General features: G+C 40.5%; 2 protein-coding genes across 3 annotated transcripts; both read left to right on the forward strand.

Moving 5' to 3' along the window:
- Nucleotides 1-5076: 5076 nt before the first annotated feature.
- LOC307151445 (GTPase IMAP family member 7-like) lies at nt 5077-9966 on the forward strand. Of its 2 annotated transcripts, none has more exons than XM_079859470.1 (3): nt 5077-5696; nt 7700-7810; nt 8440-9966. In XM_079859470.1, exons 1-2 carry the CDS (start codon nt 5131-5133, stop codon nt 7806-7808), a joined length of 675 nt encoding a protein of 224 aa, XP_079715596.1. In that variant the 5' UTR covers nt 5077-5130; the 3' UTR covers nt 7809-7810; nt 8440-9966. The 2 variants fall into 2 exon arrangements, with proteins under 2 accessions (XP_079715596.1, XP_079715595.1); XM_079859469.1 differs by lacking the exon at nt 5077-5696 and adding an exon at nt 7527-7640 and having other exon boundaries at nt 7724-7810; nt 8440-9960.
- Nucleotides 7391-24922, forward strand: LOC307151443 (uncharacterized protein). Its single transcript, XM_079859467.1, has 3 exons — nt 7391-7536; nt 21415-21501; nt 21914-24922. The coding sequence occupies exons 2-3, from the start codon at nt 21423-21425 to the stop codon at nt 23443-23445; spliced, it is 1611 nt and encodes a 536-aa protein (XP_079715593.1). The 5' UTR covers nt 7391-7536; nt 21415-21422; the 3' UTR covers nt 23446-24922.
- The last annotated feature ends 1630 nt before the right edge of the window (nt 24923-26552 follow it).

The following is a 26552-nucleotide window of genomic DNA, read 5'->3' on the forward strand; positions in this document are numbered from 1 at the left end:
TCATCTTCAGCCATTGCGATCGGGCCTCGTTTACACTGTCAAGGTGTTTCTCAATGTCAAGGATACTTCCTTGACAGGACTGGTTCTTCCAAGTCACTTCCTTCAGAGGCTAGGCGAGGCTCCTCTTCAGCATTCTACTGTCTATGGTTTTTCAATGGCTCTGGAACAGGCTAGCAAGTGCACGTCAGTGCGTCATTACGTCAGTGAAAATGAAAAACAGAGCGTTGCTATGGACGCAGTTCTGTTCACTCAGGCAATATAATCGTTTTTAAATCAATAAACTCCTTTTTAATCATATTGATTATTTGACTGTCAAGTGTGTTTAAACAGTGCAGGTCAATTTGATCCATAACATAATGGATGTAATTATTTTTTTTAAACAAATGTTTGGTAACGTAAATATATTTACATTTGAAAGCATATTGACCCGTTAACGCTCGTTAGTCCGTTAACGTCCAACATTTTGAATTTTTTGAACAAGATAGCAAAGCTGCGCGCATAGGATTGTGGGTGATTTGAGAGCGCGAAGGCTACACATATGCATCCTTTCCTGTATATGGGATATTTTTCGAACGGAGGACTCAGTCCTTGGTGGAAATTCCGAGGATCCTCGACATTGGAACAGTCCTTCGACGGATGTCGATGACGTAGCATCCTCGAAATTCTGGCTTCCGAGGATCCTTCCTTGACATTGAGAAACGCCGTCAGTGAAATGTGACCCAATTCCGATTTTTTGCTCATATGTGACACAGATCGGATGTGTTCTATGACAGTGTAAACAGGAAAAAAACGCATGCATTCGGATATTTCGAGATCGGTTTCAGGCCTCATTCATATGTGGAAATAAATCGGATATGTGCCAATGCGACTGTCATGTAAACAGGCAGATCGGATTTTCTGAGGCATTAGGCAACGTCTCCGTGGTTTAATGACGAGAGAAACCAAAGGGACGGATGACCCGACGAAATATTGTGTCGTCGTATGAGAGGAATGTGGACAAACGTTGACACAACATATTGTTGTACACAACAAACTTTCGGACCGACAGCTCCTCGTTAAAGCCAATATTTAAACACAGTATGCTCCCGCCAGTCCTGAGATCTCTCACACACACAATAACTGAAGCATATGTGCAATGATGGCACTTTTCGTCCTCCTTCGCCTCAAAATCATGGTGATGTTTGGCGAACTTAGCATATATCGCAGAGCTAGCATCAAGCATATTTCGCGAACACTCACCTGAGGATTTTACTCGATCTCTGCCACCAGTCAATAAACCTTTCTGTGAAATGTATTAGGCTACCTCTGCCTCATTCTGTCCGCTGACAATTAGAAATAAAAATAAATATATTTTAAATCAAGTTGTAACGTCTGTTTTAGTTTCATTCTGTTCCTGTTTTGCCTGCCTTAGTTCTCTAGTTAGATTCACTGGTTGTTAATTAGTTCCCACTCCTGTTCCGTTTTACCTTAATTATGTTCCATGTCTGTTCAAGCCCTGAGCTCTTTCTGTTCAGCGTCCGGTATCGTCTATGTTAACGTGCTTGTGTTTGTTTGTTCTCCTACAATCTCCTGGGTATTACATGTGGATTTAAATAAAGACTGTTTTTGTTATTAATCTCCGTCTTGTGCTTCTCTACAGCCTCACGTGACACAAGTACGACATAAACCCTTAAACTGAAGAATATAGGTTGGATTTTTTTTTCTTTTTTCGTCAAGTCGAAACCAACTCAATTACTTGCTTCATGAGACAAAGGATAAAAAAGATGAAATTAGCCAAAAGAAAATTAAACTGGCTCCTCATATTGATTCTTGTGTTTCACATCTCATCTTCAGAAGGTTTGTATCTGCTCTCTTCTACAATTTAACCAAGAATTCAGATGTTTTTATTAATTTTACTATAATTTAAACTTCAGTTCCTGCATAAATGGTCAATCACAATGCATTGACATTTATGCATTTGGCAGATACTTTCATCTAATGTGACTTATTTTTATCAGTTTCCCTTGGATTTGAACCCTAATGGCATGATTGTTCCTCTGATCCAAATATACAGCCTTTAGAGCAAATATGTAAACAGAGATATTGTAAATCAACAATAGATATGAGAAATATTGAGATATACAATGTATCTTTATATTGCCCAGCCCAAATTTCATTTTCCCTATCAGATTTTATCAAACTTGCCAAATCAGATTGTTGTTGTTTACATTCACTGCACAATATTACCATGATATTCTTATTTATCTGATTTAGGACTCTAGACTGATTTTTGGGTTAATTTTTTCATTACCTTCAGGAGTGCAAAATCTCAAATTTCATATTCAGTAAAATGAGACATACATTAACAGCTCCATTGTGGATTTCTAAGACATCAAGGTCAATGTACTTGTGCGACTTGTTTTCACAGCACATCTCCGATTATTTTTCTTACCCCTCTGCCAAATAATGTTTTTCTTTGCATTATGGTTTCACTTTCTCTTCAGCTTCTCATGATGATGATGAAGTGAGGATCCTGATAGTGGGAATGCGAGGCGACTCCAGATTCAGCGCTGCAGATATTCTGTCTGGAAGGAAAGACGGTGGACAGGAGGACAGAGAGATTGTAAAGACTCCAGTAATTACAGACGAGGGTCATAGAATGATGCTGGTCACTGGACCAAACCTCTGTGAGGACGACACAGCGAGACAGAGCTTCACAACAGCGCTGCTTCTCTCGTCTCCTGGACCTCACGCCGTTTTAATGCTCCTGAATCTGGAAGATGAAGAATCAGAAGAGTGTGATGTTGTGAAGCGAGTCCAGGAGCTGCTGGGAGCAGAAGTTCTTCAGTACTGCATTGTTCTTCTGCACCAAAATCACCAGGAGCGTTTGACAGGAGCGTCCAGAGGGATCGCTGGAGAAATGATCAACGCATGTGGAGGCAGATTTCACATGATCAGAGACTCTGAACCCAAACCTGCTCAAACAGCAGCTCTCGTAGCGGAAATAGACAAGCTAGTCTGGCTCAACGCTGACGGATTTTACTCAGTATTGACACAAACGTTAAAAACAGAAGAGACGAGTCAAGATGTGCATGAAGAAAATCAGCTCTTGTCTGTAATATATGAGACTTTAGGAGGAGCGGCTGGAATCATAGGATGGATTTCCCTTGTTTCATTTACAGCTCTTGTTGTTTACACTGAAGGAAATGACAAAATCTTGAATTTTGGGGCAAAATTTGCAGCACTTGAATTGTTTATGGTCTATCTAAGACATTTTCTGAGTCCAGGTGTTGCTATACCGCTAAATTTGGCCTTGATAACATCAACTGCAACAATATTTACAAGAGACATTTACAAGAGACAGGAAAGTGAAGGATTTCAGCAAAAGTTTAGCAGAAGCAGCACTCAAAACATTATAAATATCTTAGCGTATGCAATAGTAATTGGTTTAATTGATCTATTGCTTATGTGCATAGCAATTATGTCCATACCATTTGTTCTGGGTTCATCTCTGGTCTTTGGCACAATCATCAGCGTCAGGTCGTGGTCAGATGTGCTCATCGCGTGTCACGCAGCTCCTGGAGTCACAGGCGGGGCTTATGCATTCATATTTCACACTGAAAATATTAGTCGTGAATCTCCAGTCTTTGTGCTCGGGTCATTTCTGTGTTGTATCATTGGGGCGACACTTTCAATGGGGTTTGTGACTGTGTTTGCTCTACTTGGTGTGAAGATGACAATAATGCTGCTAATATCAGGGCTTACAATGGCATACTGGGATTTAAAGCCTGAAACTCTAGAGAAAGTGATCGGTTTAACAGTTTTTGGTCTAACAGTAACACTGTTTTTTTCATGTGGTTGTGTGCTCATTGGTTCAGTCTTTCTATTTTAGGGCAGATGATGAGTTTTCTCAAAGTACTTCTTGAAAGCTTAGTCAGTTCTTACTTGTTTTATGCAGCATTATTGTTAATAGTAATTTGTAGAAGTCAGACTGCATCACTTCAAGTCACAAACAGTGACTAAGTTATAATTGTTGCTAAAGCTCTGGATCAAAACATCTATTAAACATCTGAAAACATTGCTTTGTATTAATATATGCTTTATATATATATATATAATCTAAATTTTGGCAACTAATAAGCATAAGATATGTTTATTTAAATAAGCTTTATAATATATTAAGCCTTTGAAATCACTAGGATTTCAAGTTTTTTAAGTTTGTTGTGGAATTAGACAAACTATCTACTATAGTGCATTTATATATTCAGATATTTTCTTTCAAACAGTCCTCTCATATTCCTTCTTGCTGAGTTCATGTATTTAAATCCTTCATACTTTTAAAAAATATCTCTAGATCTTCAGCAGTGAACTGAAATAATCTGAATTATGTTTCACCATCTCGATTGGCTGTTCTCTTTAAACATCACATCTTCATGTGAACATGATCCAGAGTTAGTCACAAATTCAGAATATCAAACATGGAATTGACAATGTTTGAGATGAGCAAAATATGTGCAGAACCGATCACCTTTTTGCCCATACAAAACCTGTCATACTGGTTTAGTGTCTAGTCGAACATTTACATTATTGTCGAGTACAAGAGTTTTAGCAAAGCAAAAGACAGAACAGAACTACAATTACAGTGTTTCTAAATAAACTCACTGTAAGTAAAAAATATATATATATCTGTCTTGTCATTTCGTTTCGTTGATCTGGGTAATCTGAGATGTTCAAAGTTACATTTGGTGACATGTATTCTTTAGGCTGTACGATTAAATGAACAAAACCCAAGTTGCTTTTTACACTGATTTTGGCATTTCACATCATGTCTGTACAGGCAGAAGGTAATGTACCTGCTCTTTAATGTTTAATTTTTTTAAATAAATAGTATATCTATAATAACCCACGACTGTCTTCGTTTGCTCACTCTGATGTCACTCCCAAACCTAAATGACTTTCCTTCTTCTGCATCAGAATATTGGTCTCGTGTTCCTGTATAAATCCCTAAAAAGAGAAGCAAAATTAAATGTGATAAGGCTTGTTTTGAAAGAGCATATATTTATTACCTCATTTTTCCTTCTTTGCATTTGCGTTCCTTCTTTCTCTTCAGCTTCTCATGATGATGATGAAGTGAGGATCCTGATAGTGGGAATGCGAGGCGACTCCAGATTCAGCGCTGCAGATATTCTGTCAGGAAGGAAAGACGGTGGACAGGAGGACAGAGAGATTGTAAAGACTCCAGTAATTACAGACGAGGGTCGTAGAATGATGCTGGTCACTGGACCAAACCTCTGTGAGGATGACACAGCGAGACAGAGCTTCACAACAGCGCTGCTTCTCTCGTCTCCTGGACCTCACGCCGTTTTAATGCTCCTGAATCTGGAAGATGAAGAATCAGAAGAGTGTGATGTTGTGAAGCGAGTCCAGGAGCTGCTGGGAGCAGAAGTTCTTCAGTACTGCATTGTTCTTCTGCACCAAAATCACCAGGAGCGTTTGACAGGAGCGTCCAGAGGGATCGCTGGAGAAATGATCAACGCATGTGGAGGCAGATTTCACATGATCAGAGACTCTGAACCCAAACCTGCTCAAACAGCAGCTCTCGTAGCGGAAATAGACAAGCTAGTCTGGCTCAACGCTGACGGATTTTTCTCAGTATTGACACGAACATTAAAAACAGAAGAGACGAGTCAAGATCTGCATAAGGAAAATCAGCTCCAGTCAGTAATATTTGACACTTTATGGAATTCCCTTGTCTTACTCTCTTTACCTCTCTTGTTCACTTTAAAGGAAATGACAAAATGTTGAATATTGCTGCGCTCATATTGTTTATGGTCTATCTAAGACATGTTCTGAGTCCAGATGTTGCTATACTGCTATATTTGGCCTTGATAAAATCACTAGCAACAATATTTACAAGAGACAGCAGAGAAATAGAAGATTTTAGCAGAAGTAGCAGTGGTCCAAACTTCAGAAATATCATAGGGGATTTAATAGCAAATATTTTCATTCTTCTAATACTTATTTTCACAGCAATTATATCTTTACCATTTCTTCTGGGTTCAGCTCTGGTCTTTGGGATAATCATCAGCGTCAGGTCGTTGTCAGATGTTCTCATAGCGTGTCACGCGGCTCCTGGAGTCACAATAGGGGCTTATGTGTCTTCACTTTGCAATCTTCTTCACCAGTCGCCAGTCTTTGCCAGTTTTCTCAGGTCATTTCTGTGTTGTTCAGTGGGGGCGACACTCTCAGTGGGATTTATGAATGAGTTATTTGCTCTGCTTGGTGTTAAGATGACAATAATTCTGTTAACATTAGGATTTACAATGGTACATTTCAATTTAAAAAACAAACCGCTGACTCAGTTCCTAATTGTTATTATACTGGTTTTACCATTTGGTTGTGTGCTCATTGGTTCAGTCTTTCTTATTTTATGGCTCATGCTTGTGTGTGTGTATGAGTGTTTGTGTGCATGCGTGCGTGAGTGTTTACGTGTTGTATAATATACACAGAAATACATAGCCTATATATTTTACATTAGTATTATGAAAGCTATTGACCACAAATTGGCTAATAATAATGATGTGTTATAATTTTATGACGTCAGCAAAGACATTAAGCATATAAAGTTCTTTCAAAAAGACTACTGTGGCAGTAATATGGAACAGAGATCGCAATACTGTGGTTTACCAGATATAATTGATCACCTGATTATTCTGGTAGCATGGTATTTATGTTTAAAACATGGTAATGTCATGGTATTTTAAATGCTTTTGTGTACTTAAACTGTTCTGTTTGAAAATGTATTTACATGCAGGAGTCATTCAAAGAGCCATGCAGATGTTGAATTTAATAAAGACCTTCATCGCTGGCTTGGATTGTAATAGATTGTAGTAACGTTAGGTAAATATTCTACTTCATCCAGGGATATTAGTGCCCTACAGTATCCCGTTAATGTACCGAGTCTGAACCTGTTACAAACGATTCAGCTCGTGAGTGAGCAATCCAAATGATTCAGACCGCATCAGCATCCGAAAGAGATCATTCTGATATTCAACAGAACCGACTCAAAAGAGTCATTCATTAGCGAATCGTCACCGCTAACTTAGTTCTGAAAACAAACATGCGTAAGAAAATACACGACAATACTAACAAAATATTGTGGATGACTGTGTTTCCCAGTTAGCATACAATAATGTTGATCGTCAAACAAGGATATTTCCGTAATATTTTACCAGGGTACAACAGTATTTTTCTGAGGCGCGCTCAACAGTCCAAAGTTCAGTTTGACTTGATTGACAGCGACACGTTCAAGTCCCGCCCATTTTGCTGAAACAGGAAATATGATTGGTTAGGAAACCGCCGCGAGGATGAAATCAAAGTTCTGATTGGTTTTTGAGTATAGTATATAAAACTTGCCGTGCGTGCGTGACTTCGGTTCTGGTATGCGTTGTATACTAAACTCAGTGAAAATGCTGTTTCAAAACTCATCTCTTCCAATCTGTTCGACCTTGGTTGCATTATATGATTACTTATTATAAGTGGACATACGACTCAATGGTAAATATGTCTGGGAATCACTCGATCAGTATCAAAAGTGAAAGCAAACAAATAGGATTCAACTTCACAGTCAGTGCTGTTAAATGAAACGACCATAGGCTACTGTAAGTAAATATGCTTCAGAATTTTGGATATATGGTAAGATTACATTTTAAATTCACAGATTAACAGTGGCTTTACTCTCCAGTTTGAAAAATGAAACCAAACACGACAGAACCAAAATGGCTCTTCACACTGATCCTTGCGCTTCACATCACATCTATATATGGTGAAGGTAATGTACAATGCAAATGCTGAACTATACTGTTCTGATGCATGCATTACTGTCTTTTTACTTAAAACAACAGTATAATTAGTCTTGTACATAATGTTTAAAAAAATATGATCATATTTGTTGTACTTTACAATAACCAAAAAAAAAAAAAAAAAAAAATTCAATAACTAAAAATAAATCTGACCACTGTAGTGGACACCATGCATTTAGGGATTTAATGTAAGTCAATAGAAATTTGTAAGCAAATATTTTCTTTAAAAAATAAATAAACATAATGTAATTAATTACCATGCATTAGAGCAGGTGTCACCAACCCTGCTCCTGGAGGGCTACAGTCCTGCAGATTTCAGCTCCAACCCCAATCAAACACACCTGGACCAGCTAATCAAGCTGTTCAGGGTTGCTTGATAATTACAGGCAGGTGTGTTGGAACAGGGTTGGACCTAAAGTCTGCAGGACAGTAGCCCTCCAGGAGCAGGGTTGGTGACACCTGCATTAGAGTGTTAAAGCAAAAATGTTTTACATGAGCAATTATATCAGAGCGAGTCAAGACACTGTATATAGTTAGTAGATTCACTTTAAATTCAAATAATATTTTCTGATATTTTCATCTTTAACTTTCTCTTCAGCTTCTCATGATGATGATGAAGTGAGGATCCTGATAGTGGGAATGCGAGGCGACTCCAGATTCAGCGCTGCAGATATTCTGTCAGGAAGGAAAGACGGTGGACAGGAGGACAGAGAGATTGTAAAGACTCCAGTAATTACAGACGAGGGTCGTAGAATGATGCTGGTCACTGGACCAAACCTCTGTGAGGATGACACAGCGAGACAGAGCTTCACAACAGCGCTGTTTCTCTCGTCTCCTGGACCTCACGCCGTTTTAATGCTCCTGAATCTGGAAGATGAAGAATCAGAAGAGTGTGATGTTGTGAAGCGAGTCCAGGAGCTGCTGGGAGCAGAAGTTCTTCAGTACTGCATTGTTCTTCTGCACCAAAATCACCAGGAGCGTTTGACAGGAGCGTCCAGAGGGATCGCTGGAGAAATGATCAACGCATGTGGAGGCAGATTTCACACGATCAGAGACTCTGAACCCAAACCTGCTCAAACAGCAGCTCTCGTAGCGGAAATAGACAAGCTAGTTCGGCTCAATGCTCACCGATTTTACTCAGTATTGACACAAACATTAAAAACAGAAGAGACAAGACAGCTCTTGTCTGTAAAATATGACACTTTAGGAGGAGCGGCTGGAATCATAGGATGGATTTCCCTTGTTTCATTTACAGCTCTTGTTGTTTACACTGAAGGAAATGACAAAATGTTGATTTTTGGGGCAAAATTTGCAGCGCTTGAATTGTTTATGGTCTATCTAAGACATGTTCTGAGTCCAGATGTTGCTATACCGCTAAATTTGGCCTTGATAACATCAATTGCAACAATATTTACAAGAGACAGCAGAGAAATAGAAGATTTTAGCAGAAGTAGCAGTGATCCAAACTCCAGAAATATCATAAGAGATTTGATAGCAAATATTTTCATTCTTCTATTTTTTACGTGGATAGCAATTACATCTTTACCATTTGTTCTGGGTTCATCTCTGGTCTTTGGGACAATCATCAGCGTCAGGTCGTGGTCAGATGTGCTCATCGCGTGTCACGCAGCTCCTGGAGTCACAGCCGGGGCTTATGCATTCATATTTCACTATGAAAAGATTAATCGTGAATCTCCAGTCTTTGTGCTCGGGTCATTTCTGTGTTGTATCATCGGGGCGACACTTTCAATGGGGTTTGTGACTGTGTTTGCTCTACTTGGTGTGAAGATGACAATAATGCTGCTAATATCAGGGCTTACAATGGCATATTGGGATTTAAAGCCTGAAACTCTAGGGAAAAGGATTGGTTTAACAGTTCTTACACTGTTTTTTTCATGTGGTTGTGTGCTCATTGGTTCAGTCTTTCTTGTTTTAGGGCAGATGATGAGTTTTCTCAAAGTACTTCTTGAAAGCTTAGTCAGTTCTTACTTGTTTTATGCAGCATTACTGTTAATAGTAATATGTAGAAGTCAGACTGCATCACTTCAAGTCACAAACAGTGACTAAGTTATAATTGTTGCTAAAGCTCTGGATCAAAACATCTATTAAACATCTGAAAACATTGCTTTTGTATTATGTGTTTTTTATAAAATATCTAGTTTACATTTTAGCAACTAATAAGCTTAAGATTTTCTTTTATATAAATAAGCTTTAAAATATTTGATATAATATTTGAATATTAAGCCTTTGAAAACAATAGGATTACAAGTTTTTTTAAGTTTGTTGCGGAATTAGACAAACTATCTACTATAGTGCATTTATATATTCAGATATTTTCAAACAATCCTCTCATATTCCTTCTTGCTGAGTTAATGTATTTAAATCCTTCATGCTTTTTCAAAATATCTCTAGATCTTCAGCAGTGAACTGAGCGAAGACAGCCTTCGGTCCAACCCTTCTTGCAGGAAGGAAAGCACGACACTGATCGGGCATTTCGTGGGATCTTCACAACGGGAAGAACACCAGTTGACGAAGAGGTTCCACTTCAACGCATAGGCATGTCTTGTGGACGATGTTCTAGCGGAAGTGATGGTAGCCACCACCGCTGGTGGTAGGGTACTCAAACCTGCCTCGTCCCGTCCAGGAGCCACACGTGGAGGTTCCAAAGATCGGGACGAGGGTGCCACAGGGTGCCCCGTCCCTGAGAAAGCAGGTCCTTCCTCAGGGGAATTGGCCAGGGAGGTGCTGTCGCGAGGAGTACAAGTTCGGAGAAACAGGTCCGGGTGGACCAGTGTGGTGCAACCAAAATTACCTGCACCTCGTCCTTCCTGAACTTGCACAGTGTCTGTGCAAGAAGGCTCACTGGGGGAAACGCATACTTGCGGATGCCCCGCGGCCAGCTGTGCGCCAGTGCATCCGTGCCGAGCGTGCCCTCGGTCAGGGAATAAAACTGGTCGCAATGGGATGAGTCATGGGAGGCAAACAGGTCTACCTGAGCGTCCCCGAACTGATCCCAAATCAGCTGAACCGTCTGGGGATGGAGTCTCCATTCTCCAGGGAGAGGCTGAAACCGTGAGAGCTCGTCGGCTGCACAGTTCAGGTCTCCTGGAATGTAAATGGCTCGAAGCGACCTCAGATGCTTCTGACTCCATATTAGGAGGTGGCGGGCGAGTTGCGAGCATCTTGAACGGCATCCTGTGAAGGGAGCGGTTCAAGACGTGCAGGTCCAGGATTGGTCGTAACCCACCGGACTTCTTGGGTACAATGAAGTAGAGGCTGTTGAAGCCGGACTTCATATCGGCTGGAGGGACAGTCTCGATCGCACCCTTCGCTAGTAGGGTGGCGACCTCCGCTCTCATGACAGGGGCATTGCCACCGACCATAGACCAACGCTACTTTTGCGTCATCGAAGGGCAACGCCCCTTTTTGGGGGAAGACAAACGGATTCCCCTGAAAACAGAACTCGCTCGCTCTAGACCAGCAAAGTTTCTTGATAGCAAAAATGGCACAAACATACACTCTCTTTGCCGGCCGAGGACCGTGAGCGGTATTTAAAGAAGCTACTGGATAGGGAGTTAAAGAGGTGTCCCTTTGAAATGGTCGAAAACTGGATTAATGACCCCACGCAGTGGCCAAATATGGACTATTCTGACATCTACCACTATCTCGTGGAATCACCAAGTAAGTAACGTTAGCCTATTTTTTGTCATTAACACACTCACAGTATGACAAACTAGACGATGAGGCCATGTCAAGAGGAGTCGGTGGTTTACTTGGATCATATTTCACTTGATTTAAGCTATTGACAATTTTGTTGTCGACTAACGTTAGCTATACTAGTAACTGAAACCCCAATCATGTCAGATGCTAAAAACATAAATAGTCCGTACCTTAAGTGGGGTAGAGACAATGAAAAACATGCCCCATACATATTTTGCCGTACACTGTAAACCTTTTTACAACTTTCAAAGTCCTAGCACTTTCTAGACACAAGCAGAAACCAGCCAAGTCCACTTTAGTCCTAGCCTGCCACTATTTCAACAGTAAAATCAGTTAACAGCCAAGGTAGCGTGCCTAGTGAGAGCTAACGTTAATCACGTAGCTGCTAGCAGCTTCGTCTTTCTAACTAGTAAGTTATAGCTAGTCGACAACAAAACTATGTCAATAGCTTAAATCAAGTGAAATATGATCCAAGTAAACCACCGACTCCTCTTGACATGGCCTCATCGTCTAGTTTGTCATACTATGAGTGTGTTAATGACAAAAAAAAATAGGCTACTTACTTGGTGATTCCACGAGATAGTGGTAGATGTCAGAATAGTTCAAAGAGAGTGTATGTTTGTGCGATTTTTGCTTTCAAGAAACTTTGCAGGTCTAGAGCGAGCGAGTTCTGTTCTCAGGGGAATCTGTTTGTTTTCCCCCAAAAAGGGGCGTTACCCTTCGATGACGCAAAAGTAGCGTTGGTCTATAGTGAAGCGGACTCCCCTGAAGCGGGGAGGAGACCGTGCGAACTGAATCGCGTAGCCGAGCCTGATGGTTCTCGCGACCCAGCGGAACAGTCTGGGAAGCTCTAGCCAGGCTCCCAAGAACTGTACCAGCGGGGTCATGCGAACCACAGACGTACCCTCGGTAGTGCAGTGAGGCAGAATGACCGGCCCGGGCGGGGGGTCCCTAATGGGTCATTAGCCGCGTCCTGCCAGAGGAGGCCAGGGAAGGACCAGCGTTCGAAGGGGGCGTCCTCTGGCAGGGGTCTGGCGACAGAGTGGGACGAGAGTGGTGAGGCTCGTGAGCGGCGTGCACTGTCATCCAAGAACTCTGTGTGCTCAGAGATGGGTGTGTCAGTTCTTTCTTTGACCAAATTAGGGCAGCGGGGTCGGGAAAACCAAGGATTCTCCCCCGCCCCTCCACCGGGGGAAGAAGTGGACCTGCTACCATCTCCTGGGAAGAACTGATCGCCATCTCTGAGCAGCCCGTCTCAGGAGCGCCACTTAGCCTGCCGTTTAGCAGGCGCGGGGCGGGAGAGGGCTGTGGCGCTTTCCTGCTGCTTCCTCCATGACGCGGCCCGGGTGAAGGCTGCTGCTGGGGCCGTGCAGGAGGGGCGGGAGGACGCCCTCGGCGGTGAGCAGACTGAGGATTCTGTGCCGACGGCTGGGTGGAGGCAGCAGCGGGCCGTCGGGGCAGAATATACTTGATCGCCTCAGTCTACATCTGGGGTGCGTTTCCCGAAAGCATCGTTGGCCAACTATGGTCGCAAGTTCCGTCGTTACCAATAGAGTTCAATGGACATTGCGATGAACTTGCGACCATAGTTGGCCAACGATGCTTTCGGGAAACGCACCCCTGGGCAGTTGAGAACTGCTGGGCAAAGTCCTCGACTTCTCCGCCGAAGAGGCCAGCCTGTGATATGGGGGTGTCGAGGAAACGGGTTCGCTCGGCCTCCCGCATATCGACCAGGTTTAGCCACTGGTGTCTCTCCTGGACCACACATGTGGACATCACCTGACCCAGGGAGCATGCGATCACTTTCGTTGCTCGGAGAGCAAGGTCATTGGCGGCAGGCAGCTCATCAAAGAGCCCTGGTTCAGTCCTCCCCTTGTGCATGTCCTTGAGCATCTAGGCCTGGTAGACCTGCAGAGTGGCCATGGCATGCAGTGAGGTGGCTGCCTGCCCCGCGGCTCTATAGGCCTTCGCCACGAGAGGGGAGGAGAACCTAAAGGCCTTGGAGGGGTGCTTTGGGTCGCCACGGGAAGAAGCACTCTGCGGACACAGTTGAATCACAACAGAGCGTTCAACCTGGGGAACCCCAGTGTACCCTTTGGCAGCCGCCTGATCGAGAGGAGAAAAGGCGGAGGAGGTCACCGAGCCATCACAGGAAGACAAGGGAGCCTTCCAGGACCTTGTGACCTCCTTGTGCACATCCGGGAAGAAAGATATTGGGTTTGGACGCAGATGGGGGTCAGCGGTCGCACCCAAAAACCAATCGTCCAGCCGCGAGCGCACAGGGCCAGGTGGCGGGGACCACTCGAGCCCAATGGCCGCGGCTGTCCGGGAAAGCATGGTCGTCAGCTCGGGATCAGACTCGGGCAATGCTGGCACGCTAAATTTGGCCTTGATAAAATCACTAGCAACAATATTTACAATAAGCCAAAGAGTAATCAAAGATTTTAATTTTAGCAGAAGTAGCAGTGGTCCAAACTTCAGAGATTTCATAGGGGATTTAATAGCAAATATTTTCATTCTTCTAATACTTATTTTCACAGCAATTATATCTTTACCATTTCTTCTGGGTTCAGCTCTGGTCTTTGGGACAATCATCAGCGTCAGGTCGTTGTCAGATGTTCTCATAGCGTGTCACGCGGCTCCTGGAGTCACAATAGGGGCTTATGTGTCTTCACTTTGCAATCTTCTTCACCAGTCGCCAGTCTTTGCCAGTTTTCTCAGGTCATTTCTGTGTTGTTCAGTGGGGGCGACACTCTCAGTGGGATTTATGAATGAGTTATTTGCATGGTGTTAAGATGACAATAATTCTGTTAACATTAGGATTTACAATGGTACATTTCAATTTAAAAAACAAACCGCTGACTCAGTTCCTAATTGCTATTATACTGGTTTTACCATTTGGCTGTGTGCTCATTGGTTCAATCTTTCTTATTTTATGGCTGATGCTTGTGTGTATGTATGTGTGTGTATATTAGTGTTTGTGTGCTTGTGTGCATGAGTGCGTGAGTGTTTGAGTGTTTATGTGTATTAGGACGTGGTGTGTGTGTGTTGTATAATATACAGAGAAATACATAGCCTATATATTTTACATTAGTAATATGAAAGCTATTGACCACAAAATGGCTAATAATAATGATGACTTATAATTTTATGATGTCAGCAAAGACATTAAGCATATAAAGTTATTTCAAAAAGACTACTGGAACAGAGATCGCAATACTGGGGTTTGCCTAAATATAATTGATCACCTGATTATTCTGGTAGCATGGTATTTATGTCCAGGCCAGCTGACAATCTTGCCTGGGCCCAGGACGAGATAATCTTAGATGCACCCCTGCAACCAGATCTCTCCTTTTCCTTTGCTCTTCCTCTCCTGTTCTTCCTCTCCTGGCTGTTCCTCTCCTCTGTTCTTCCTCTGTCCATTGTTTGTTCATGTTACTTCACAGTGCATTAACTATAAACTATTAACTATTGACTGAAAACAGGATGTAAATACAGGTATGAGCACTGGCTGAATAAATATCATTTTTATTCATATCTTTCACATCTACTGCAGTCAGATTTACCCGTGTTCACTCTGAAGGAATCACTCACATGGCTGTGCACTTGTAATGACACATCAAGGATGTTAAGAGGCTAAAAGCAGGTTTAAAACTTGCCCCATTGAAGTCAACAGGGTGCAAATTTTAAAAAGAGGATAACACGGTGTAGGCAACACCGATTTTTGTCGTTGTTCTCTGTATTGACAGCACTCCAAATGTACAAAAAAATGAGCTCAATGTTAAAATTGACCGGAGTTCTCCTTTAAAGGATAATTCCAGTATTTAACACCTTGAGTCTATTTTGTAGTTTGTTTTGGATGAACTAGAGTGGTGGACACAGAAATTTTGACGATGGGTCCTGTCTCGACTTTTTGACTTTTTTAGAATCGCCTTTGACCGCTTCAGAGTGGGCATGCACGAAAATGTCCTTAAAACAACCCTTAATGTTCGTTTTCAAAACTGTGCAACTCACCGAGTGGTTAGTGGTGTTCGTTGATGATTAAAATCAAGTAGCGTAGCGAAATACAGTTTCTGTCGTGTTTTATTTGTCATTTTGTAAAATCCCATTGATTTCTGTTGGCGGACTCATTGCTCGTTGATATTACTCCGCTACCGGAAACGGAAAAGGGGTCTATTTACATTTGGTTGTAGTCTTTTCGCTCGGTTCTCCGTCTCTCAGAAGGCTAGCGTGAGCAGAGCAACTGTGCTCCCGGAGTAGCGAAATAAACAAAAAATCCTTACATCTAAAATCTTTTTTTACTGTCTATGCACTAGACACCGAGTTCCGTACCGTGTCCTTGTACAGCAAAGTGGTTGTCGCCATCAAGTGGTCGGGAGTGTGCTAACGCTTCAGACTCAAATATCGAGCGGAAGTTTATACGCGGTTGTGATGTATCTGAAAAAATAGTTCGACTAAAACAAATAACACGGACTGAAATCATACATTGCGCCGATATATTTGTTTTTAATCATCAACGAACACCACTAACCACTCGGTGAGTTGCACAGTTTTGAAAACGAACGTTAAGGGTTGTTTTAAGGACATTTTCGTGCATGCCTGTAGACAGCCACTCTGAAGCGGTCAAAGGTGATTCTAGACGAGTCAAAGAGTCGAGACAGGACCCATCGTCAACATTTCTGTGTCCACCACTCTAGTTCATCCAAAACAAACTAGAAAATAGACTCAAGGTGTTAAATACCGGAATTATCCTTTAATATATTAACACATATAAACATAATACAAACACTTAATACAACCAAAATAAAATATTACTTATGGAAATACTCTTTTTTTCCATAGGGCTACAATAGGATGGATTTCCCTTGTTTCATTTACAGCTCTCTTGAAAGAAATGACAAAATGTTGAATTTTAGGGCAAAATTTGCAGCGCTTGTGTTGTTTATGGTCTTTCTTAGACATTTTCTGAATCCAGATGTTGCTATACCGCTAAATTTGGCCTTGGCAATGTCAACTGCAACAATATTTACAAGAGACAGCAGAGAAATAGAAGATTTTAATTTGAGCAGAAACAGAAATTCGATAGCAGATATTTTCTTTCCCATAATACTTATTTGCACAGTAATTACATCTTTACCATTTGTTCTGGGTTCATCTCTGGTCTTTGGGACAATCATCAGCGTCAGGTCGTGGTCAGATGTGCTCATAGCGTGTCATGCGGCTCCTGGAGTCACAGCCGGGGCTTATGCATTCATATTTCACACTGAAAATAATAGTCGTGAATCTCCAGTCTTTGTGCTCGGGTCATTTCTGTGTTGTATCATTGGGGCGACACTTTCAATGGGGTTTGTGACTGTGTTTGCTCTACTTGGTGTGAAGATGACAATAATGCTGCTAATATCAGGGCTTACAATGGCATATTGGCATTTAAAGCCTGAAACTCTAGAGAAAGTGATCGGTTTGACAGTTCTTACACTGTTTTTTTCATGTGGTTGTGTGCTCATTGGTTCAGTCTTTCTTGTTTTAGGGCAGATGATGAGTTTTCTCAAAGTACTTCTTGAAAGCTTAGTCAGTTCTTACTTGTTTTATGCAGCATTACTGTTAATAGTAATTTGTAGAAGTCAGACTGCATCACTTCAAGTCACAAACAGTGACTAAGTTATAATTGTTGCTAAAGCTCTGGATCAAAACATCTATTAAACATCTGAAAACATTGCTTTTGTATTATGTGTTTTTAATAAAATATCTAGTTTACATTTTGGCAACTAATAAGCTTAAGATTTCCTTTTATATAAATAAGCTTTAAAATATTTTATATAATATTTGAATATTAAGCCTTTGAAATCACTAGGATTACAAGTTTTTTAAGTTTGTTGTGGAATTAGACAAACTATCTACTATAGTGCATCTATATATATATATATTCTCTTTCAAACAGTCCTCTCATATTCCTTCTTGCTGAGTAAATGTATTTAAATCCTTCATATTTTTTCAAAATATCTCTAGATCTTCAGCAGTGAACTGAAATAATCTGAATTATGTTTCACCATCTCGATTGGCTGTTCTCTTTAAACATCACACCTTCATGTGAACACGACAAGTTAGTCAAACACGGAGTTTACAGAATGTTCATAGAATTGTGAAACAATGGAATGATTTTAGCTCAATTGCTTTGTGAAACAGACCTCGAGTTACAAAATGAAATTAACCACGACAAAACCAAAAGTGGCTCCTTATATCAATTCTTGCATTTCATATGATATCTTCAGATGGTTAGTATCTGCTTACCTCTATGTAGTTTGGTGATTTTTTTTTATTAATTTTCCTTTAATTTAAGGTTTATATGACTATTTAAATGTATGCTGTTAGATTCACATTTAATGTGACATACATTCAGATTAAAGGATTAGTTCACTTCAGAATGAACCCCCACAACATCCAAATTATTCATGTCTTTCTTTCCTCAGTCGAAAAAAAATTAAGGATTTAACAATCCAGTATTTTTCTCCATATAGTGACTTCAGTGGGGTTCAACGTGTCTCTACACGATCCCAGCTGAGGAATAAGGGTCTTATCTAGCCAAACCATCGGTCATTTTCAAAAAAAAAAAATTAACATTTATATACTTTTTAACCACAAATGCTCGTTTTGCACATCCACAACTTCACGCATTACGCATTCACGCAGTTTGTGAGTTCTCTGGGAATTAAATCCATGATGATGGCATTAAGACTATGAACCTCTCATTTAAAAAAAAAACACCCTTAAAGTCATATCCAAACATTTTTATGATTAACCCCGATATTTAAATTTGTACTTTTCCCGTCCAGCTTCTCAAGATGATGATGTTCGAATCCTGATTGTGAGAATCCTTCGAGTGTGGGAATCTCTCGTCTCCTGGACCTCACGCCATTTTAATTGTCTTGAATCTGGAAGATCAAGAATCAGAAGAGTGCGATGTTGTAGTTTACATTAAAACGAGGCACAAATATTTGAATTTTGGGGCAAAATTAGCTGTACCTGTATTGTTTTTTGTCACACACACACACACACACACACACACACACACACACATACATACATTATATATATATATATATATATATATATAATATGAAGAGTTCAGATGCAAAAGCCTCTAAGTGCCATCTGAAATTTTCTTCTAGAATGATCATTTTTATCTAGTTCGTATATTTAAGTTCAATAATTTCACTTAAATGGCAATGCAAATTACCTATTAATTGTCATTTAAGTGAAATTACTAAACTTAAATATACAAGCTTTATAAAAATGATCATTCTAGAAGAAAATTTCGGATGGCACTTAGAGGCTTTTGCATCTGAACTCTTCATATATATATATATATATAAACCCACACACTTTAACAAACTAAAATGTCATTTGGCATTTATATACTGAGTGCCTCTAATAAATCTTAAGTCAGTCAGCAGTAATGATATTTCCTTTGAAATTGATCCTTCCTTTGATCATGAATTATCAGGACCCCTTCCAGACCCAGCTGTCCGTTGGAGATTAAGTATTTGCAAGATCTTGTGTGGCCTCTCAAACATGACTTTAGTGGATGTGAAATTTGGTTCAGCTGCTCATGGCTCAGTTCTCTATTATCAATGTAGTATCTCGAGAAATTTGCATCCATCCTGAAGCCCCCTTATTCCCTCAACTTCCATTACATGGCTATAAATTAGAAAGACACGTAAATGATGTCCCCAGTTATTATTATCATATTGAGAGTTTGGTGGTCGCTCGTGAATTATCATACCCTGGAAATCCAGAGTTCTCGCGAGAGCACAAGTTGAATTTGCTCAGCGAGTTTACTCTGGCGTGGAGTAATGATGCTCATTAAATATGCCCTAGTATCCGAGCTGCACCAATCACATCGGGTTATCTGATATAAGCGGACCAGAGGTGAGATGACGACAGCGCTGTGACGTCGAAGTCATTAGTAAACATTGCAAGATGGCTATGAATGAACACCAGTTGTTTGAAACGGCTTTGGCCGCTACAATGAACGAGTTAGGCTCGGCTTTTTATCTAAAAGAGGAACAGAAGACGCCGCTCGAATCCTTCCTTTGCAAGAAGGGCGTTTTTGCTGTTTTGCCGACCAGATACGGCAAGAGTCTAATCTCCCAGTTAGCTCCGCTGGTAGCTAAGCGGATGGGGCTTGTTGTGATTGGTCGTAGAGTTATCCAATTGCGTGCAGTGAGATTTTCAAATGCATGCTTGGTGCCGCCCCTCGAGCTGGCCGATTTTCATTAGTCGATGCCAGACCATTAATCTTTCAGATTTAGGTCTGGATTTCCAGGTTAGAATTATCATGCATCATTAAGAAGAACACAAGAGAGCAAATTAGAGAATCCACGCTGGAAGCAAATGCATTATCCACGATTAACTATGGGAAGTATACAGTGTAAGAGGGGAGTCATCTTGTGAGGCGCTTGCAGTAAGGATTCTGAGGGGTGTACGGCAAACATCTGTTACAGATCTACCAGGCTCTCACACCAGCCAATCACAGCGCACTCCTTCTCCTGAATACTGATCACACACACCTGCACCTCATCACCACCCTCATCACTCCCACTATACACACACACTTCACCCCAGCTCATTGTCTGGTCTTGTTTCTACACGAAGTGGACACTTACCTTGTTTCCTCCTGCGATCATAGATATCTCCAGTGAACTTCTTCCAGTCTCCTCTCTGTTTCATCTCTCTCCCCTGTATCCCTCTGCAGCGTTCCTCTCTGTCTCCGTTCCCACCTGTGCGCATCAGCTCTGCCATCCATCTCTTCATCTACCAATCATCACACCTGTGAGAAGGAACATTCCTGTTCACCGCCAATATCCCGCTCTGCAGATTATCAATAAACTTCTCACTTAGTGCTATTCTGCTCATTCTCAATAAACATCCTGTTAACGTCCATCTTCCTCTCCTGAGTCCTGCCTCCATAACATCTGCCATGAAAATGGATATTGGCCTTGAGCCAGTACAGTGACTTTTGTAGTGTAAATGTGTCAGCTTCTGGGTTTGTTACACACCCTGATGTGCCGTACCTTGGTGCTATAGCCCTGACACTAAAGTGTATGATCCAACTGAAGATCATCCCTTTGGGTTAGCTGAAGTGTCCCAATGTTGACAATATAACAGAAGCTACACACATTAAATTCAGAAATGGTCAGGCTAAACTGAGAAGAAATCATAAGTATTTCTAGCAAGTTCAATGCCAGTTGGCACCAACTGGTTTGCCTTGGTGTGATTTTATCACATCTACCCAAAGGGACATCACAGTTGAGAGAACGTGGCGAGATGACTCCCTGATCTTGGAAATCTTGACCTTTTCTTTTTTTCTACATATATTGAAACTTACCTTAAAAACCAATAAGTTCACACATAAACATGCACACACTCATACTGGTAGTGTCCTCCACACTGAGTTTATTAAAAAGGGACATATATTCACTAAATGTCACTATGAAATTCATACATGTACAATCTATACTTATTTTATACTTGAAAAGACCATTTAACAAACATTCTTCAATAGAAAAAGAACTGGAGCTGACGTACTCTCTAGTTACCTCAGGATGGGCATCCCCAGATAAAGCAGAACTAGTTCTGAGTGCGTTGCGATAATATCGGAAGTACACTGGTTCGATTACGGGAAATGGGAAGTGTGATTTCAAAAGTGATAGCATAGAAACAGGATTCAACTTCACTGTCGGTGCTGTTAAATGAAACGATCATAGGCTACTGTGAGTAAATATGCTTCATAGCTTTGCTTATATCGTAAGATCACATTTTAGATTCGCAGATTAACAGTGGCTTTACTCTCCAGTTTGAAAAATGAAACTAAACACGACAGAACCAAAATGGCTCTTCACACTGATCCTTGCACTTCACATCACATCTATACATGTTGAAGGTAATGTACAATGCAAATGCTGAACTATACTGTTCTGATGCATGCATTACTGTCTTTTTACTTAAAACAGCAATATAATTAGTCTTGTATATAATGTTTTTAAAAATAATTATCAGATTTGTTGTAGTTTACTTTCGATACCTAAAAATAAATCTGACCACTGTAGTGGACACCATGCATTTAGGGTTGTAATGTAATGTACAGTAAGTCAATGTAAATGTGTAGGTAACTAAATATTTTCTTTCAAAAAATAAACATTGTAATAAATTATATGCATTAGAGTGTTAAATCAAATTTTTTTTACATGAACCATTATATCAGAGTGAGTCCAAACACTGTTTAGTTCGTAGATTGTTTGAATTTGAATTCAAATAATATTTTCTGATATTTTCATCTTTAACTTTCTCTTCAGCTTCTCATGATGATGATGAAGTGAGGATCCTGATAGTGGGAATGCGAGGCGACTCCAGATTCAGCGCTGCAGATATTCTGTCAGGAAGGAAAGACGGTGGACAGGAGGACAGAGAGATTGTAAAGACTCCAGTAATTACAGACGAGGGTCGTAGAATGATGCTGGTCACTGGACCAAACCTCTGTGAGGACGACACAGCGAGACAGAGCTTCACAACAGCGCTGCTTCTCTCGTCTCCTGGACCTCACGCCGTTTTAATGCTCCTGAATCTGGAAGATGAAGAATCAGAAGAGTGTGATGTTGTGAAGCGAGTCCAGGAGCTGCTGGGAGCAGAAGTTCTTCAGTACTGCATTGTTCTTCTGCACCAAAATCACCAGGAGCGTTTGACAGGAGCGTCCAGAGGGATCGCTGGAGAAATGATCAACGCATGTGGAGGCAGATTTCACATGATCAGAGACTCTGAACCCAAACCTGCTCAAACAGCAGCTCTCGTAGCGGAAATAGACAAGCTAGTTTGGCTCAACGCTCACCGATTTTACTCTGTATTGAATGAGAAAAAACAGTTAAATTCAGAAAGGCTGGAGCTTTTGAAAAAACTACACGAAATAGAGAAACTCCTTACAGAAAAGGCCGATCAAAATGTAAATGAGGAAAATCAGCTCTTGTCTGTAATATATGACACTTTAGGAGGAGCGGCTGGAATCATAGGATGGATTTCCCTTGTTTCATTTACAGCTCTTGTTGTTTACACTGATGGAAATGACACAATTTTTTATTTGGGGGCAAAATTTGCAGCGCTTGAATTGTTTATGGTCTATCTAAGACATGTTCTGAGTCCAGATGTTGCTATACCGCTAAATTTGGCCTTGATAACATCAATTGCAACAATATTTAAAAGAAACCCCAAAGTACTTGAAGATTTTAAGTGTAGCAAAAGTAGCAGCGGTCCAAAAGAAAATATCATAGGGGCTTTCATAGCAGGTATTTTAGTGTTTTTCATTTTATTTATGTCCATACCATTTGTTCTGGGTTCATCTCTGGTCTTTGGCACAATCATCAGCGTCAGGTCGTGGTCAGATGTGCTCATCGCGTGTCACGCGGCTCCTGGAGTCACAGCCGGGGCTCATGCATTCATATTTCACAATGAAAAGAAGAGTATTGAATCTCCAGTCTTTGTGCTCGGGTCATTTCTGTGTTGTATCATTGGGGCGACACTTTCAATGGAGTTTGTGACTGTGTTTGCCCTACTTGGTGTGAAGATGACTATAATGCTGCTAATATTAGTATTTATAATGGCATATTGGCATTTAAAGCCTGAAACTCTAGGGAAAGTTATTGGTTTTACTGTTCTTACACTGTTTATTTCATGTGGTTGTGTGCTCATTGGTTCAGTCTTTCTTATTTTAGGGCAGATGATGAGTTTTCTCAAAGTACTTCTTGAAAGCTTAGTCAGTTTTTTCTTGTTTTATGTAGCATTATCTTTAGGAGCATTAATAATTTGGAGAAGAAACAGCAACAAGAACAGCAAATGACACTGTGTATGTGTGTGTGTGTGTGTGTGTGTTTATATAATATACACAGAAATACATAAGCCTAAATATTTTACATTCGTATTTTATAAAAGGAAAAAAGCTACTGACCACAAAATGGCTACTAATAGACCCCTTCACGGTTGACGTCACAGGAAACTTCGCAGTGCGCATGTCGGGGTCAGAAAGTTCATTCCATCCCATTGAATTGTGTGTTAACCAGAGAATTTCTCGTCAAGAAAAAAATGCCTACTTGTTGCGTCGTGGACTGTGAAAATCACACCAGTTGTGGAGTCAAGTTTTTCAGGATTCCTGCAGGATCTCATCTGTTTAAAATAAATAAATAGACGACATCTGTTCAGATCTATTTTTTTACAGTCTATGGTCCAGATAGATACTGCTATCTGCTAAGTAGCATGACACAGGTCACAATTAATGCCAGATATCGAACTTCACCTAGGCCTAACTATTAAACCAGTCTACAAACCAAGCAGTTCTATCGAACAGTATTTTTTCAAATTTAACATTGTTAAGTTAACAGTGTTAAATTTGAAACAATACTGTTCGATAGAACTGCTTGGTTTGTTACCACAGTTATCTATCTGCGTGTTTCCTCGGCGATGAAGTTCCACATTTGCGGCTATCCAACACGAAAATGCATGCAGCAAAGCCTTTCACAATATTTTCTTCAGATAACTCCAAATTTCTCCCACACACTGGACTTGATTTTTGATGACTGTCGACAACTTTACAATCTCCACTAGCTATTCTTTTCTTCAACTCCTCAGCATCCATCTCGACGACTGCAGATCGCGCGCGCGGTTATGATGAATTTTTAAAAGTGAAAGTAGCCTATAGGTAATGTTATAGATCCTTTTTACGTTTGCATGTGATTGTTTTAAACCCGTGTTTATATTGGTTTCCCCCGTGTCCGACCCGACCCGCACCCGTATCCGACACAGCTGGATATTTTTCACCCGTTTGAGCAAAATTTGCGGGTCACCCGTCCGAATCCGTGCAGGACTCTAATCAGGCAGACAATCGCCATTAGCTAAAACAAGTTTATTATGGTTCTGTTCCTGTTCCTGTGATGGCAAAGACAGTGCATAATCTCTTCACAAAATATATGCCGAATAAACTATTAGCCGCACCATTTTTCTGACCCCATGCTGCGCGCGCACCCAACCTAGGCGTTCGATGTTTACAAACATTGAAGGGGTCTATAGTGATGTGCTATAATTTTATGACGTCAGCAAAGACTTTAAGCAAACAATTTCTTTCAAAAAGACTGTGGCAGAGATGGCAATAATTGATCACCTGAATCTGGTAGCATGGTATTTATGTCTATGTCCAAAACATGGTAATGTCATTGTATTTTAAATGCTTTTGTGTACTGAAACTGTTTTGTTTAAAAATGTCTTTACCTGCAAGGGTCATTCATAGTCATATAGATGTTGAACTTAATAAAACAAGGACCTTCATTGCTGGCTTGGATTGTATTCGGTAAATATTCTATTTGTCTATTCTATTTATTTCAGTAATATTTTACCAGGTTTTGGGTTTATAACTTTGCATTGGGAATATCATGATATTCTTATTACACAGTAGCACAGTATTACAGAGCCACTAAAAGGACCTTTACAAAATTAAAAAATATACAGACTTTCGTGTGCGCATGATAAACCATTAAAGGGGTGGTATAATGCCCATTTCACAAGATGTAAAATAAGTCTCTGATGTCCCCAGAGTGTTTATGTGAAGTTTTAGCTCAAAATACCCCACAGATATTTTTATATAGCATGTTAAAATTGTCACTTTTTGAGGGTGAGCAAAAACGCACCGTTTTTGTCTGTCCCTTTAAATGCAAATGAGCTGCTGCTCCCGGCACAGCTCGTGTGTTAGCAGCTTCCTCACACAGACATGCACTGAAAATTTAAAAAACTTTTAGCCTTTTATGTTCAAACCGAAGTCAGAAAGACGGAGAGACTCAAGAAGAAGTGGCAACATGTAGCAACATTTCTGAATGGTTAGTTGATGAATATATGTAGCTTATGTATAGGTATCTTATAGTCATTGATTAGCATATTCTGTTATGATAATCTGTAAATCGTGTTCAGGGGGCGGGGTTTATGTAAATGTTAGGGTTGGTGATGTCACTAACCCGGGAGGAATGTGGTGTAGTCTCTACCAGCCGTTTGTTGTAGTCCTTAAAAAGCGATTTCTTTAAAAGCAAATATCTCCCTTTGCTTTGAACTTTGAGTGCTGTAACTTTGCAGATGTTGTTTATGCTCAAACAGCAACATTACACACTAACTAAAGTTAGAAAAGTGAAATCATAATCAACCACCCCTTTAAACTTAGCATAGACAATGCACACTGAGTCACCTATTGCAACATCAGTCCAATTCACAGTGTGGTTTCTTGGCCGCCATAGAGTATGCGTTAAAACAGAACTAAGGCCTTGAAATATGATGTACTGCCCTAAAGAAAGCCTTATTTTGACCACCTTTTTAAAAGTACCAGTCTTTTTATAGACCTTGAACTTGGCAAATAGTACAATGTGCACAGCCATATTGTGCCATCAGCCCATTTCGTGTACATTAGCCCATTAGAGGTACTACCTAAGAAAGCCAAATTTTGAGCAAATAGGCCTAGATTTCTATTAATTCATGTGCATATGCTCTCTTTTTCTTCATAGTAAGATGGTAGGGACGCACCAAGGAAATAGGTTGTAGTATATATAAAACTAGAAATTTGAATGTGTAAGCATGCAAAAAGTTCCTGTGCAAGTTCCTAAGCATGCAAAAAGTTCGGTGAGATCTGATCTCTCCATCGTCAAGTCTGTCTGTGATTTACATGAAGAAATAAATCCAGAAGAACTGCGGCAACGTCTCGAAGAAACCTTCCTGCAAAGCTGTGAAAAGTTTTAGGCACTTGTGTAAAAATTCTGCAAAATGAGGATGCTTTCCATAATCATGTCATAAATAGATTTTATTTATCAGTTAACTTCTATTATTAAGTAAATCAAATCAATATTTGGTATGACCACCCTTTGCATTTAAAACAGCTTTTGTACAGGTACACTTGCGCATAGTTTTATAGGTAGCTTT

Source organism: Squalius cephalus, assembly GCF_949319135.1.
Source record: "Squalius cephalus genome assembly, chromosome: 23".
Classification (NCBI taxonomy): Eukaryota; Metazoa; Chordata; class Actinopteri; order Cypriniformes; family Leuciscidae; genus Squalius; species Squalius cephalus.

Coding starts and splice junctions, on each gene's coding strand:
- LOC307151445 (XM_079859469.1), top strand. CDS start 7,732: ATGAAACCAAACACGACAGAACCAAAATGGCTCTTCACACTGATCCTT. Junction 7,811..8,439: donor CACATCTATATATGGTGAAG/GTAATGTACAAT, acceptor CTTTCTCTTCAG/CTTCTCATGATGATGATGAA.
- LOC307151443 (XM_079859467.1), top strand. CDS start 21,423: ATGAAACTAAACACGACAGAACCAAAATGGCTCTTCACACTGATCCTT. Junction 21,502..21,913: donor CACATCTATACATGTTGAAG/GTAATGTACAAT, acceptor CTTTCTCTTCAG/CTTCTCATGATGATGATGAA.